General features: G+C 45.4%; 1 protein-coding gene across 1 annotated transcript in view; it reads right to left on the minus strand.

The window, feature by feature from the left end:
- Positions 1-2,519: 2,519 nt before the first annotated feature.
- The window catches only part of LOC109895210 (dmX-like protein 2), a 111,928-nt gene continuing 99,746 nt past the window's right edge, over positions 2,520-14,701 (minus strand). Inside the window, 2 exon segments of the mRNA XM_031816638.1 lie at positions 2,520-3,887; positions 4,111-4,328. Of these exon segments, the coding sequence (XP_031672498.1) occupies positions 3,678-3,887; positions 4,111-4,328 (428 nt within the window). The 3' untranslated portion in view covers positions 2,520-3,677.

The raw sequence follows: 14,701 nt of genomic DNA on the forward strand, positions 1-14,701 counted from the left end.
GATATGAATATCCCTTATAGATGTTATAGAGCATTATGAAGTGTTAATATCTTATATAGATATGAATATCCCTTATAGATGTTATAGAGCATTATGAAGTGTTAATATCTTATATAGACATGAATATCCCTTATAGATGTTATAGAGCATTATGAAGTGTTAATATCTTATATAGATATGAATATCCCTTATAGATGTTATAGAGCATTATGAAGTGTTAATATCTTATATAGATATGAATATCCCTTATAGATGTTATAGAGCATTATGAAGTGTTAATATCTTATATAGACATGAATATCCCTTATAGATGTTATAGAGCATTATGAAGTGTTAATATCTTATATAGACATGAATATCCCTTATAGATGTTATAGAGCATTATGAAGTGTTAATATCTTATATAGACATGAATATCCCTTATAGATGTTATAGAGCATTATGAAGCATGTACCATAAAGCAAAACAAGGCTCGGTACCTTTTTGTAAGGTGCCTAGCGTGTTATTGCTTCACTGTGATGTTTTTAATGATCCTCTATGACTGCATCTATAAGGTGACCTATGAATGTTTATAAGGCATTATAAGGCTTCATAAGTACTAACATTACACAGGACAGACGAGAGAAGGTAGAATATGTAAACAGATGTCAGAGATCAGACGTGGTACCCAGATGGAGGGAAGGAAACACAAATCTGTTTAATAATAATACGTATAGTAATAAAAACAATACAAACATTTAACAAAAGATACAACTAATCCAGCCGGTATGATACAAAACAAAAAATTAAGTAAAACGCTTTCATGTTTGTACAAGCTGCTGTGGTATTTCATATATTTATATATTAAAACTATTTAACTTTTTACTACTAGGCCAAATACAGCCAGACATTCATTTGTATATAACAGTAGGTAATTTGTTCTTCACATAGCCTATTCGTTTTCAAATAAACTTTTAGTGTCCCCAGATTTGAGTGCAAATATCTATTCAATAAGGTTTGTAAAAACAATACAGTACAGTAGTATCACCAAACACAAACCTATGCCATGTTGCACTATGTCCCAGTAAAATACAGTATTAACCCCTTACATTCCTAACGTAAAAGGCAAAAAGTCCAACACAAATAACAACAGCCTGCAAAGAAACAACCAACCAACCCACCAACCAAAAGCAAATAGGTAAATAGTTCAACAACAAAAAAGAAATGTTTGTGCAAAAACAGACCCATACAGAACATAACAGACCCATACAGAACATAACAGACCCATACAGAACATAACAGACCCATACAGAACATAACAGACCATAACAGACCCATACAGAACATAACAGACCCATACAGAACATAACAGACCCATACAGAACATAACAGAACATAACAGACCCATACAGAACATAACAGACCCATACAGAACATAACAGACCCATACAGAACATAACAGACCCATACAGAACATAACAGACCCATACAGAACATAACAGAACATAACAGACCCATACAGAACATAACAGACCCATACAGAACATAACAGACCCATACAGAACATAACAGACCCATACAGAACATAACAGACCCATACAGAACATAACAGACCCATACAGACCCATACAGAACATAACAGACCAATACAGAACATAACAGACCCATACAGAACATAACAGACCCATACAGAACATAACAGACCCATACAGAACATAACAGAACATAACAGACCCATACAGAACATAACAGACCCATACAGAACATAACAGACCCATACAGAACATAACAGACCCATACAGAACATAACAGACCCATACAGAACATAACAGACCCATACAGAACATAACAGAACATAACAGACCCATACAGAACATAACAGACCCATACAGAACATAACAGACCCATACAGAACATAACAGACCCATACAGAACATAACAGACCCATACAGAACATAACAGACCCATACAGAACATAACAGACCCATACAGAACATAACAGACCCATACAGAACATAACAGACCCATACAGAACATAACAGACCCATACAGAACATAACAGAACATAACAGACCCATACAGAACATAACAGACCCATACAGAACATAACAGACCCATACAGAACATAACAGACCCATACAGGACATAACAGACCCATACAGAACATAACAGACCCATACAGACCCATACAGAACATAACAGACCAATACAGAACATAACAGACCCATACAGAACATAACAGACCCATACAGAACATAACAGACCCATACAGAACATAACAGAACATAACAGACCCATACAGAACATAACAGACCCATACAGAACATAACAGACCCATACAGAACATAACAGACCCATACAGAACATAACAGACCCATACAGAACATAACAGAACATAACAGACCCATACAGAACATAACAGACCCATACAGAACATAACAGACCCATACAGAACATAACAGACCCATACAGAACATAACAGACCCATACAGAACATAACAGACCACATGTGTTTCTTTCTTCTCGGGGGGGGGGGGGGGGGGGGGGGGGGGGGGGTATTCAGTGGAACAGACAGATGAGACATATAGACTACACACAGTCACAGGATCAAAACACACCATCTTCCAAACACAAGGTTCTAGCAGTGAGGCCGCTGCTGCCGCACAAACAGGCTTTTGACGGCAGGCGGGCGGCAGATACACAGAGGTGTGATCACATAGCTGCTAGGCTCAATCAATCCATAGATCAATCGATGGAGTAGGCTAGCGAGTCACTAGGCAGCCAGTGTTATGGGATGGGGTCACTATGGGGATAGTGTGCCATTAAACGTTGTCATTAACAGTGAGATTAGCCAGGGGATGAAGAGGATGAAACCATTTCAACAAAATGCAGATCAACAACTTCAGAGTCACACCAGACCACTGACTGACTGACTAAAGGAACCACAGTGCTGGTTAATGTAGATGCTAAGAGAGTTTTTCAGCTTATGGGCACAAAATGACAACAGATACACACTTTAGAAGAGTTTGAGCACTTGTACAGAGCACTATCATATCAATAAACCATGTGATTGCACCGCTTAAAACGAGAACAGGAAGTCATGCATAGCTTTCATATGGACTGACACACTCGTAAACGTCCAGCAGCCGCTTTTAAAATGATAGGAAATGTAACTGTTAAAATCCAGTATGGAACCTGTTGCTTTACGTTTTAATACACGCTTTTAGGCTTCGGGAAAGACAAAGATATTCACAGCTCAATTGAACTTTTCTGATAGGATTTCCGCTAGGTAAAGTCATACCGTACACTCTCTGTTGCTCTCTCAAAGCTGCTGAAACCTTGGTCATCTCTCAACCTTTCACCTCTACGTCACACATATCATTAGAGCCCTCTCAACTAGCCTATCCAGCAGTGTAATATACTTAGTGATCTATCTGTAAACCTTTACCCCGATCTCTCTTCGTCTCTCTCACACAAGTCTAGGCTCTCTACTCAATGTTATACTAGTGAAAGAAAGTTTGGTTAATCTTTCAACCTTACTCCTTCCTATCCACCGCCATTTAGACATACCACTTCCAGGTATTTACGTTTCTACAAGATGTTGAATATTCCAGTGAAAGTTTGGTTATAGTTTCAACGTTCAACCACTAACCAATCAGATGACCTCTCTACAGACAGTACAGGAAGTGGTTTGGGGTCTACAGAATGTCGAAGATGCTAGAGGGGATGTTGTAGCGGTCGGGTAGAACCCTCATCTTGAGGGTTCCGTCGGCGCCGCAGGTGAATATGCGGTTGCCGGGGCGGGTCTCCACCTGCATGACGCCTGCTCCGATGTTCCGGAAGATGGACTGCTTGGCATGCTCTGTGCTAAACGAGTGCATGAGGCCATGGCCTGCCAGCTTCCACACCTGGAGGAGAAGGAGAGGGGGAGTGAAAGAGAGCGGTAAGGAGAAAGACAATGAGCAATACATTCATGGAATTACATGATGTCTTTCACAGGTCAATCCTGTGACTTACATACATTTTTACACACATTTGGTCATTGAAATACAGCTGGAGAGCACAGATTAATGGTTGACAGGGTTGGGAACCATTCCATTTTCCTCATTACAAAGTAATAAGGAAAATCACCTTCATGTTCCCCTCAGCCGAGCCGGTTACGAAGAAGTCTTCGGAGGTGTCGAGCGCCAGGGCTTTGACGGCTGAGTCGTGGGCCTGGAAGGTGTGTAGCAGCTGTCTCTGTCGGATGTCAAACACACACACAAAGCCCTTCCTGCCTCCCGAGATCAGCAGCTGCTGCTTGGGAGCGTACTGCAACACCGTGGCACCGTTCTCATGGCACGGGAAGGCTGGAGAGACAGATCACAACACTAATACAGGGGACAGTGGGGTAAGTTGAACCAAACGGTAAGTTGAGCCAGCACTTGTTTCTAGGAAACCATAAACAAAATGTAGAATTTGACCAAACATTTAGGAAGAGGACATCATTTCATGGAGTCTTTGAAAAAGTGGTAAGCAAGGTTAAAAAAAGCGGATTTTCACTAAGTCAAATGAATCAAATCAAATCAAATTTTTTATTTGTCACATACACATGGTTAGCAGATGTTAATGCGAGTGTAGCGAAATGCTTGTGCTTCTAGTTCCGACAATGCAGTAATAACCAACAAGTAATCTAACTAACAATTCCAAAACTACTGTCTTATACACAGTGTAAGGGGATAAAGAATATGTACATAAGGATATATGAATGAGTGATGGTACAGAGGAGCATAGGCAAGATACAGTAGATGGTATCGAGTACAGTATATACAAATGAGATGAGTATGTAAACAAAGTGGCATAGTTAAAGTGGCTAGTGATACATGTATTACATAAGGATGCAGTCGATGATATAGAGTACAGTATCTACGTATGCATATGAGATGAATAATGTAGGGTAAGTAACATTATATAAGGTAGCATTGTTTAAAGTGGCTAGTGATATATTTACATCATTTCCCATCAATTCCCATGATTAAAGTGGCTGGAGTAGAGTCAGTGGCATTGACAGTGTGTTGGCAGTAGCCACTCAATGTTAGTGGTGGCTGTTTAACAGTCTGATGGCCTTGAGATAGAAGCTGTTTTTCAGTCTCTCGGTCCCAGCTTTGATGCACCTGTACTGACCTCGCCTTCTGGATGACAGCGGGGTGAACAGGCAGTGGCTCGGGTGGTTGATGTCCTTGATGATCTTTATGGCCTTCCTGTAGCATCGGGTGGTGTAGGTGTCCTGGAGGGCAGGTAGTTTGCCCCCGGTGATGCGTTGTGCAGACCTCACTACCCTCTGGAGAGCCTTACGGTTGAGGGCGGTGCAGTTGCCATACCAGGCGGTGATACAGCCCGCCAGGATGCTCTCGATTGTGCATCTGTAGAAGTTTGTGAGTGCTTTTGGTGACAAGCCGAATTTCTTCAGCCTCCTGAGGTTGAAGAGGCGCTGCTGCGCCTTCCTCACGATGCTGTCTGTGTGAGTGGACCAATTCAGTTTGTCTGTGATGTGTATGCCGAGGAACTTAAAACTTGCTACCCTCTCCACTACTGTTCCATCGATGTGGATGGGGGGGGTGTTCCCTCTGCTGTTTCCTGAAGTCCACAATCATCTCCTTAGTTTTGTTGACGTTGAGTGTGAGGTTATTTTCCTGACACCACACTCCGAGGGCCCTCACCTCCTCCCCGTAGGCCGTCTCGTCGTTGTTGGTAATCAAGCCTACCACTGTTGTGTCGTCCGCAAACTTGATGATTGAGTTGGAGGCGTGCGTGGCCACGCAGTCGTGGGTGAACAGGGAGTACAGGAGAGGGCTCAGAACGCACCCTTGTGGGGCCCTAGTGTTGAGGATCAGCGGGGAGGAGATGTTGTTGCCTACCCTCACCACCTGGGGGCGGCCCGTCAGGAAGTCCAGCTTGATGACGAGCTTGGAGGGTACTATGGTGTTGAATGCCGAGCTGTAGTCGATGAACAGCATTCTCACATAGGTATTCCTCTTGTCCAGATGGGTTAGGGCAGTGTGCAGTGTGGTTGAGATTGCATCGTCTGTGGACCTATTTGGGCGGTAAGCAAATTGGAGTGGGTCAAGGGTGTCAGGTAGGGTGGAGGTGATATGGTCCTTGACTAGTCTCTCAAAGCACTTCATGATGACGGATGTGAGTGCTACGGGGCGGTAGTCGTTTAGCTCAGTTACCTTAGCTTTCTTGGGAACAGGAACAATGGTGGCCCTCTTGAAGCATGTGGGAACAGCAGACTGGTATAGGGATTGGTTGAATATGTCCGTAAACACACCGGCCAGCTGGTCTGCGCATGCTCTGAGGGCGCGGCTGGGGATGCCGTCTGGGCCTGCAGCCTTGCGAGGGTTAACACGTTTAAATGTCTTACTCACTTCGGCTGCAGTGAAGGAGAGACCGCATGTTTTCGTTGCAGGCCGTGTCAGTGGCACTGTATTGTCCTCAAAGCGGGCAAAAAAGTTGTTTAGTCTGCCTGGGAGCAAGACATCCTGGTCCGTGACTGGGCTGGGTTTCTTCCTGTAGTCCGTGATTGACTGTAGACCCTGCCACATGCCTCTTGTGTCTGAGCCGTTGAATTGAGATTCTACTTTGTCTCTGTACTGGCGCGTAGCTTGTTTGATAGCCTTGCGGAGGGAATAGCTGCGCTGTTTGTATTCAGTCATGTTACCAGACACCTTGCCCTGATTAAAAGCAGTGGTTCGCGCCTTCAGTTCCACACGAATGCTGCCATCAATCCACGGTTTCTGGTTGGGGAATGTTTTAATCGTTGCTATGGGAACGACATCTTCAACGCACGTTCTAATGAACTCGCACACCGAGTGTTATGTGTTAGAGGTTTCATGATGCTTGTATCTAAACTAACTAATTTAAAGATTGTTCTATGCATCAGTTGGGCTCTGTATAAGCTTCAATATGAGGATCTAAACCTAGCATGAAAGTGCATCCTTGTATCTGTGTGGGGTAATATAGTAAAATGTTTGCCTTGGGGTAATATGAGGGAATGGGATAAGTTGAGCCAACGGTTGAGCCAATGGCAAGTTGAGCAACATAAAGTGTTTTATTTCCAGGTGTAGGGCGAGGTAGTATCGCTGGGATATTAGGAAACACCAGGGCTTATGTTAAATGTGTTCAAACCAGTACAATGTTGGAGATGTTAATCCGGGTTTACAGATGCTTAAAATGATTCAAAAACAAACAAGCCATTGTTATGAATTGTGATCGGGAAATAAAGACAGACATAGTTTAAATAGGTACAGAAATGTGTAGGCAGCTCAACTTACCCCGTTCCTATGCTCAACTTACCCCGTTCCTATGCTCAACTTACCCCGTTCCTATGCTCAACTTACCCCGTTCCTATGCTCAACTTACCCCGTTCCTATGCTCAACCTACCCCGTTCCTATGCTCAACCTACCCCGTTCCTATGCTCAACTTACCCTGTTCCTATGCTCAACTTACCCTGTTCCTATGCTCAACTTACCCTGTTCCTATGCTCAACTTACCCTGTTCCTATGCTCAACTTACCCTGTTCCTATGCTCAACTTACCCTGTTCCTATGCTCAACTTACCCTGTTCCTATGCTCAACTTACCCTGTTCCTATGCTCAACTTACCCCGTTCCTCTGTTCCTATGCTCAACTTACCCTGTTCCTCTGTTCCAATGCTCAACTTACCCTGTTCCTCTGTTCCTATGCTCAACCACCCTGTTCCTATGCTCAACTTACCCTGTTCCTCTGTTCCTATGCTCAACTTACCCCATTCCTCTGTTCCTATGCTCAACTTACCCTGTTCCTATGCTCAACATACCCTGTTCCTCTGTTCCTATGCTCAGCTTACCCTGTTCCTCTGTTCCTATGCTCAACTTACCCTGTTCCTATGCTCAACTTACCCCGTTCCTCTGTTCCTATGCTCAACTTACCCCGTTCCTCTGTTCCTATGCTCAACTTACCCTGTTCCTATGCTCAACTTACCCCGTTCCTCTGTTCCTATGCTCAACTTACCCTGTTCCTATGCTCAACTTACCCTGTTCCTATGCTCAATTTACCCTGTTCCTATGCTCAACTTACCCTGTTCCTATGCTCAACTTACCCTGTTCCTATGCTCAACTTACCCTGTTCCTCTGTTCCTATGCTCAACTTACCCTGTTCCTATGCTCAGCTTACCCTGTTCCTCTGCTCAACTTACCCTGTTCCTCTGTTCCTATGCTCAACTTACCCCGTTCCTCTGTTCCTATGCTCAACTTACCCCGTTCCTCTGTTCCTATGCTCAACTTACCCTGTTCCTATGCTCAACTTACCCTGTTCCTCTGTTCCTATGCTCAGCTTACCCTGTTCCTCTGTTCCTATGCTCAGCTTACCCCGTTCCACTGTTCCTATGCTCAACTTACCCTGTTCCTCAGTTCCTATGCTCAACTTACCCTGTTCCTCTGTTCCTATGCTCAGCTTACCCTGTTCCTCTGTTCCTATGCTCAGCTTACCCTGTTCCTATGCTCAGCTTACCCTGTTCCTATGCTCAACTTACCCCGTTCCTCTGTTCCTATGCTCAGCTTACCCCGTTCCTCTGATCCTATGCTCAACTTACCCCGTTCCTCTGTTCCTATGCTCAACTTACCCTGTTCCTCTGTTCCTATGCTCAACTTACCCTGTTCCTATGCTCAACTTACCCCGTTCCTCTGTTCCTATGCTCAACTTACCCTGTTCCTCTGTTCCAATGCTCAACTTACCCTGTTCCTCTGTTCCTATGCTCAACTTACCCTGTTCCTATGCTCAACTTACCCTGTTCCTCTGTTCCTATGCTCAACTTACCCCATTCCTCTGTTCCTATGCTCAACTTACCCTGTTCCTATGCTCAACTTACCCTGTTCCTCTGTTCCTATGCTCAGCTTACCCTGTTCCTCTGTTCCTATGCTCAACTTACCCTGTTCCTATGCTCAACTTACCCCGTTCCTCTGTTCCTATGCTCAACTTACCCCGTTCCTCTGTTCCTATGCTCAACTTACCCTGTTCCTATGCTCAACTTACCCCGTTCCTCTGTTCCTATGCTCAACTTACCCTGTTCCTATGCTCAACTTACCCTGTTCCTATGCTCAATTTACCCTGTTCCTATGCTCAACTTACCCTGTTCCTATGCTCAACTTACCCTGTTCCTATGCTCAACTTACCCTGTTCCTATGCTCAACTTAGCCTGTTCCTCTGTTCCTATGCTCAACTTACCCTGTTCCTATGCTCAGCTTACCCTGTTCCTCTGCTCAACTTACCCTGTTCCTAAGTTCCTATGCTCAACTTACCCCGTTCCTCTGTTCCTATGCTCAACTTACCCCGTTCCTCTGTTCCTATGCTCAACTTACCCTGTTCCTATGCTCAACTTACCCTGTTCCTCTGTTCCTATGCTCAGCTTACCCTGTTCCTCTGTTCCTATGCTCAGCTTACCCCGTTCCACTGTTCCTATGCTCAACTTACCCTGTTCCTCAGTTCCTATGCTCAACTTACCCTGTTCCTCTGTTCCTATGCTCAGCTTACCCTGTTCCTCTGTTCCTATGCTCAGCTTACCCTGTTCCTATGCTCAGCTTACCCTGTTCCTATGCTCAACTTACCCCGTTCCTCTGTTCCTATGCTCAGCTTACCCCGTTCCTCTGATCCTATGCTCAACTTACCCCGTTCCTCTGTTCCTATGCTCAACTTACCCTGTTCCTCTGTTCCTATGCTCAACTTACCCTGTTCCTATGCTCAACTTACCCCGTTCCTCTGTTCCTATGCTCAACTTACCCCGTTCCTCCGTTCCTCTGTTCCTATGCTCAACTTACCCCGTTCCTCTGTTCCTATGCTCAACTTACCCTGTTCCTCTGTTCCTATGCTCAGCTTACCCTGTTCCTCTGTTCCTATGCTCAACTTACCCTGTTCCTATGCTCAACTTACCCCGTTCCTATGCTCAACTTACCCCGTTCCTATGCTCAACCTACCCCGTTCCTATGCTCCTGTTCCTCTGTTCCTATGCTCAGCTTACCCTGTTCCTCTGTTCCTATGCTCAACTTACCCCGTTCCTATGCTCAACTTACCCCGTTCCTATGCTCAACTTACCCTGTTCCTATGCTCAACTTACCCTGTTCCTATGCTCAACTTACCCTGTTCCTATGCTCAACTTACCCTGTTCCTATGCTCAACTTACCCTGTTCCTATGCTCAACTTACCCCGTTCCTCAGTTCCTATGCTCAACTTACCCTGTTCCTCTGTTCCTATGCTCAACTTACCCTGTTCCTCTGTTCCAATGCTCAACTTACCCTGTTCCTCTGTTCAACTTACCCTGTTCCTATGCTCAACTTACCCTGTTCCTCTGTTCCTATGCTCAACTTACCCCATTCCTCTGTTCCTATGCTCAACTTACCCTGTTCCTATGCTCAACTTACCCTGTTCCTCTGTTCCTATGCTCAGCTTACCCTGTTCCTATGCTCAACTTACCCCGTTCCTATGCTCAACTTACCCCGTTCCTATGCTCAACTTACCCCGTTCCTATGCTCAACCTACCCCGTTCCTATGCTCAACCTACCCTGTTCCTATGCTCAACTTACCCTGTTCCTATGCTCAACTTACCCTGTTCCTATGCTCAACTTACCCTGTTCCTATGCTCAACTTACCCTGTTCCTATGCTCAACTTACCCTGTTCCTATGCTCAACTTACCCTGTTCCTATGCTCAACTTACCCTGTTCCTATGATCAACTTACCCCGTTCCTCAGTTCCTATGCTCAACTTACCCTGTTCCTCTGTTCCTATGCTCAACTTACCCTGTTCCTCTGTTCCAATGCTCAACTTACCCTGTTCCTCTGTTCAACTTACCCTGTTCCTATGCTCAACTTACCCTGTTCCTCTGTTCCTATGCTCAAACTTACCCCATTCTCTGTTCCTATGCTCAACTTACCCTGTTCCTATGCTCAACTTACCCTGTCCTCTGTTCCTATGCTCAGCTTACCCTGTTCCTATGCTCAACTTACCCCGTTCCTCTGTTCCTATGCTCAACTTACCCCGTTCCTCTGTTCCTATGCTCAACTTACCCTGTTCCTATGCTCAACTTACCCCGTTCCTCTGTTCCTATGCTCAACTTACCCTGTTCCTATGCTCAACTTACCCTGTTCCTCTGTTCCTATGCTCAATTTACCCTGTTCCTATGCTCAACTTACCCTGTTCCTATGCTCAACTTACCCTGTTCCTCTGTTCCTATGCTCAACTTACCCTGTTCCTATGCTCAGCTTACCCTGTTCCTCTGCTCAACTTACCGTTCCTCTGTTCCTATGCTCAACTTACCCTGTTCCTATGCTCAACTTACCCTGTTCCTATGCTCAACTTACCCTGTTCCTATGCTCAACTTACCCCGTTCCTCTGTTCCTATGCTCAACTTACCCTGTTCCTCTGTTCCTATGCTCAACTTACCCTGTTCCTCTGTTCCAATGCTCAACTTACCCTGTTCCCTCTGTTCCAATGCTCAACTTACCCTGTTCCCTCTGTTCCAATGCTCAACTTACCCTGTTCCTCTGTTCCTATGCTCAACTTACCCTGTTCCTATGCTCAACTTACCCTGTTCCTCTGTTCCTATGCTCAACTTACCCCGTTCCTCTGTTCCTATGCTCAACTTACCCTGTTCCTATGCTCAACTTACCCTGTTCCTCTGTTCCTATGCTCAACTTACCCTGTTCCTATGCTCAACTTACCCCGTTCCTATGCTCAACTTACCCCGTTCCTATGCTCAACCTACCCTGTTCCTATGCTCAACCTACCCTGTTCCTATGCTCAATTTACCCTGTTCCTATGCTCAACTTACCCTGTTCCTATGCTCAACTTACCCTGTTCCTATGCTCAACTTACCCTGTTCCTATGCTCAACTTACCCTGTTTCTATGCTCAACTTACCCTGTTCCTATGCTCAACTTACCCTGTTCCTATGCTCAACTTACCCTGTTCCTATGCTCAACTTACCCTGTTCCTATGCTCAACTTACCCTGTTCCTATGCTCAACTTACCCCGTTCCTCTGTTCCTATGCTCAACTTACCCCGTTCCTCTGTTCCTATGCTCAACTTACCCTGTTCCTCTGTTCCTATGCTCAACTTACCCTGTTCCTATGCTCAACTTACCCTGTTCCTCTGTTCCTATGCTCAACTTACCCCATTCCTCTGTTCCTATGCTCAACTTTATTACCTTTATTTAACCAGGCAAGTCAGTTAAGAACACATTCTTATTTTCAATGACGGCCTGGGAACAGTGGGTTAACTGCCTGTTCAGGGGCAGAACGACAGATTTGTACCTTGTCAGCTCGGGGGTTTGAACTCGCAACCTTCCGCTTACTAGTCCAACGCTCTAACCACTAGGCTACGCTACTTACCCTGTTCCTCTGCTCAACTTACCCTGTTCCTCTGTTCCTATGCTCTGTTCCTATGCTCAGCTTACCCTGTTCCTCTGTTCCTATGCTCAACTTACCCTGTTCCTATGCTCAACTTACCCCGTTCCTCTGTTCCTATGCTCAACTTACCCCGTTCCTCTGTTCCTATGCTCAACTTACCCTGTTCCTATGCTCAACTTACCCCGTTCCTCTGTTCCTATGCTCAACTTACCCTGTTCCTATGCTCAACTTACCCTGTTCCTATGCTCAATTTACCCTGTTCCTATGCTCAACTTACCCTGTTCCTATGCTCAACTTACCCTGTTCCTATGCTCAACTTACCCTGTTCCTCTGTTCCTATGCTCAACTTACCCTGTTCCTATGCTCAGCTTACCCTGTTCCTCTGCTCAACTTACCCTGTTCCTCTGTTCCTATGCTCAACTTACCCCGTTCCTCTGTTCCTATGCTCAACTTACCCCGTTCCTCTGTTCCTATGCTCAACTTACCCTGTTCCTATGCTCAACTTACCCTGTTCCTCTGTTCCTATGCTCAGCTTACCCTGTTCCTCTGTTCCTATGCTCAGCTTACCCCGTTCCACTGTTCCTATGCTCAACTTACCCTGTTCCTCAGTTCCTATGCTCAACTTACCCTGTTCCTCTGTTCCTATGCTCAGCTTACCCTGTTCCTCTGTTCCTATGCTCAGCTTACCCTGTTCCTATGCTCAACTTACCCCGTTCCTCTGTTCCTATGCTCAGCTTACCCCGTTCCTCTGATCCTATGCTCAACTTACCCCGTTCCTCTGTTCCTATGCTCAACTTACCCTGTTCCTCTGTTCCTATGCTCAACTTACCCTGTTCCTATGCTCAACTTACCCCGTTCCTCTGTTCCTATGCTCAACTTACCCCGTTCCTCCGTTCCCCTGTTCCTATGCTCAACTTACCCCGTTCCTCTGTTCCTATGCTCAACTTACCCTGTTCCTCTGTTCCTATGCTCAGCTTACCCTGTTCCTCTGTTCCTATGCTCAACTTACCCCGTTCCTATGCTCAACTTACCCCGTTCCTATGCTCAACTTACCCCGTTCCTATGCTCAACCTACCCCGTTCCTATGCTCCTGTTCCTCTGTTCCTATGCTCAGCTTACCCTGTTCCTCTGTTTCCTATGCTCAACTTACCCCGTTCCTATGCTCAACTTACCCCCGTTCCTATGCTCAACTTACCCCGTTCCTATGCTCAACCTACCCCGTTCCTATGCTCAACCTACCCCGTTCCTATGCTCAATTTACCCTGTCCTATGCTCAACTCCTGTTCCTATGCTCAACTTACCCTGTTCCTATGCTCAACTTACCCTGTTCCTATGCTCAACTTACCCTGTTCCTATGCTCAACTTACCCTGTTCCTATGCTCAACTTACCCTGTTCCTATGCTCAACTTACCCTGTTCCTATGCTCAACTTACCCCGTTCCTCAGTTCCTATGCTCAACTTACCCCGTTCCTCTGTTCCTATGCTCAACTTACCCTGTTCCTCTGTTCCTCTGCTCAACTTACCCTGTTCCTCTGTTCCAATGCTCAACTTACCCTGTTCCTCTGTTCAACTTACCCTGTTCCTATGCTCAACTTACCCTGTTCCTCTGTTCCTATGCTCAACTTACCCCATTCCTCTGTTCCTATGCTCAACTTACCCTGTTCCTATGCTCAACTTACCCTGTTCCTCTGGTCCTATGCTCAGCTTACCCTGTTCCTCTGTTCCTATGCTCAACTTACCCCGTTCCTCTGTTCCTATGCTCAACTTACCCCGTTCCTCTGTTCCTATGCTCAACTTACCCTGTTCCTATGCTCAACTTACCCCGTTCCTCTGTTCCTATGCTCAACTTACCCTGTTCCTATGCTCAACTTACCCCTGTTCCTCTGTTCCTATGCTCAATTTACCCTGTTCCTATGCTCAACTTACCCTGTTCCTATGCTCAACTTACCCTGTTCCTCTGTTCCTATGCTCAACTTACCCTGTTCCTATGCTCAGCTTACCCTGTTCCTCTGCTCAACTTACCCCGTTCCTCTGTTCCTATGCTCAACTTACCCCGTTCCTCTGTTCCTATGCTCAACTTACCCCGTTCCTCTGTTCCTATGCTCAACTTACCCTGTTCCTCTGTTCCTATGCTCAACTTACCCTGTTCCTCTGTTCCTCTGCTCAACTTACCCTGTTCCTCTGTTCCAATGCTCAACTTACCCTGTTCCTCTGTTCAACTTACCCTGTTCCTATGCTCAACTTACCCTGTTCCTCTGTTCCTATGCTCAACTTACCCCATTCCTCTGTTCCTATGCTCAACTTACC

This window comes from Oncorhynchus kisutch, unplaced genomic scaffold (genome assembly GCF_002021735.2).
Source record: "Oncorhynchus kisutch isolate 150728-3 unplaced genomic scaffold, Okis_V2 scaffold844, whole genome shotgun sequence".
Taxonomy (NCBI): domain Eukaryota; kingdom Metazoa; phylum Chordata; class Actinopteri; order Salmoniformes; family Salmonidae; genus Oncorhynchus; species Oncorhynchus kisutch.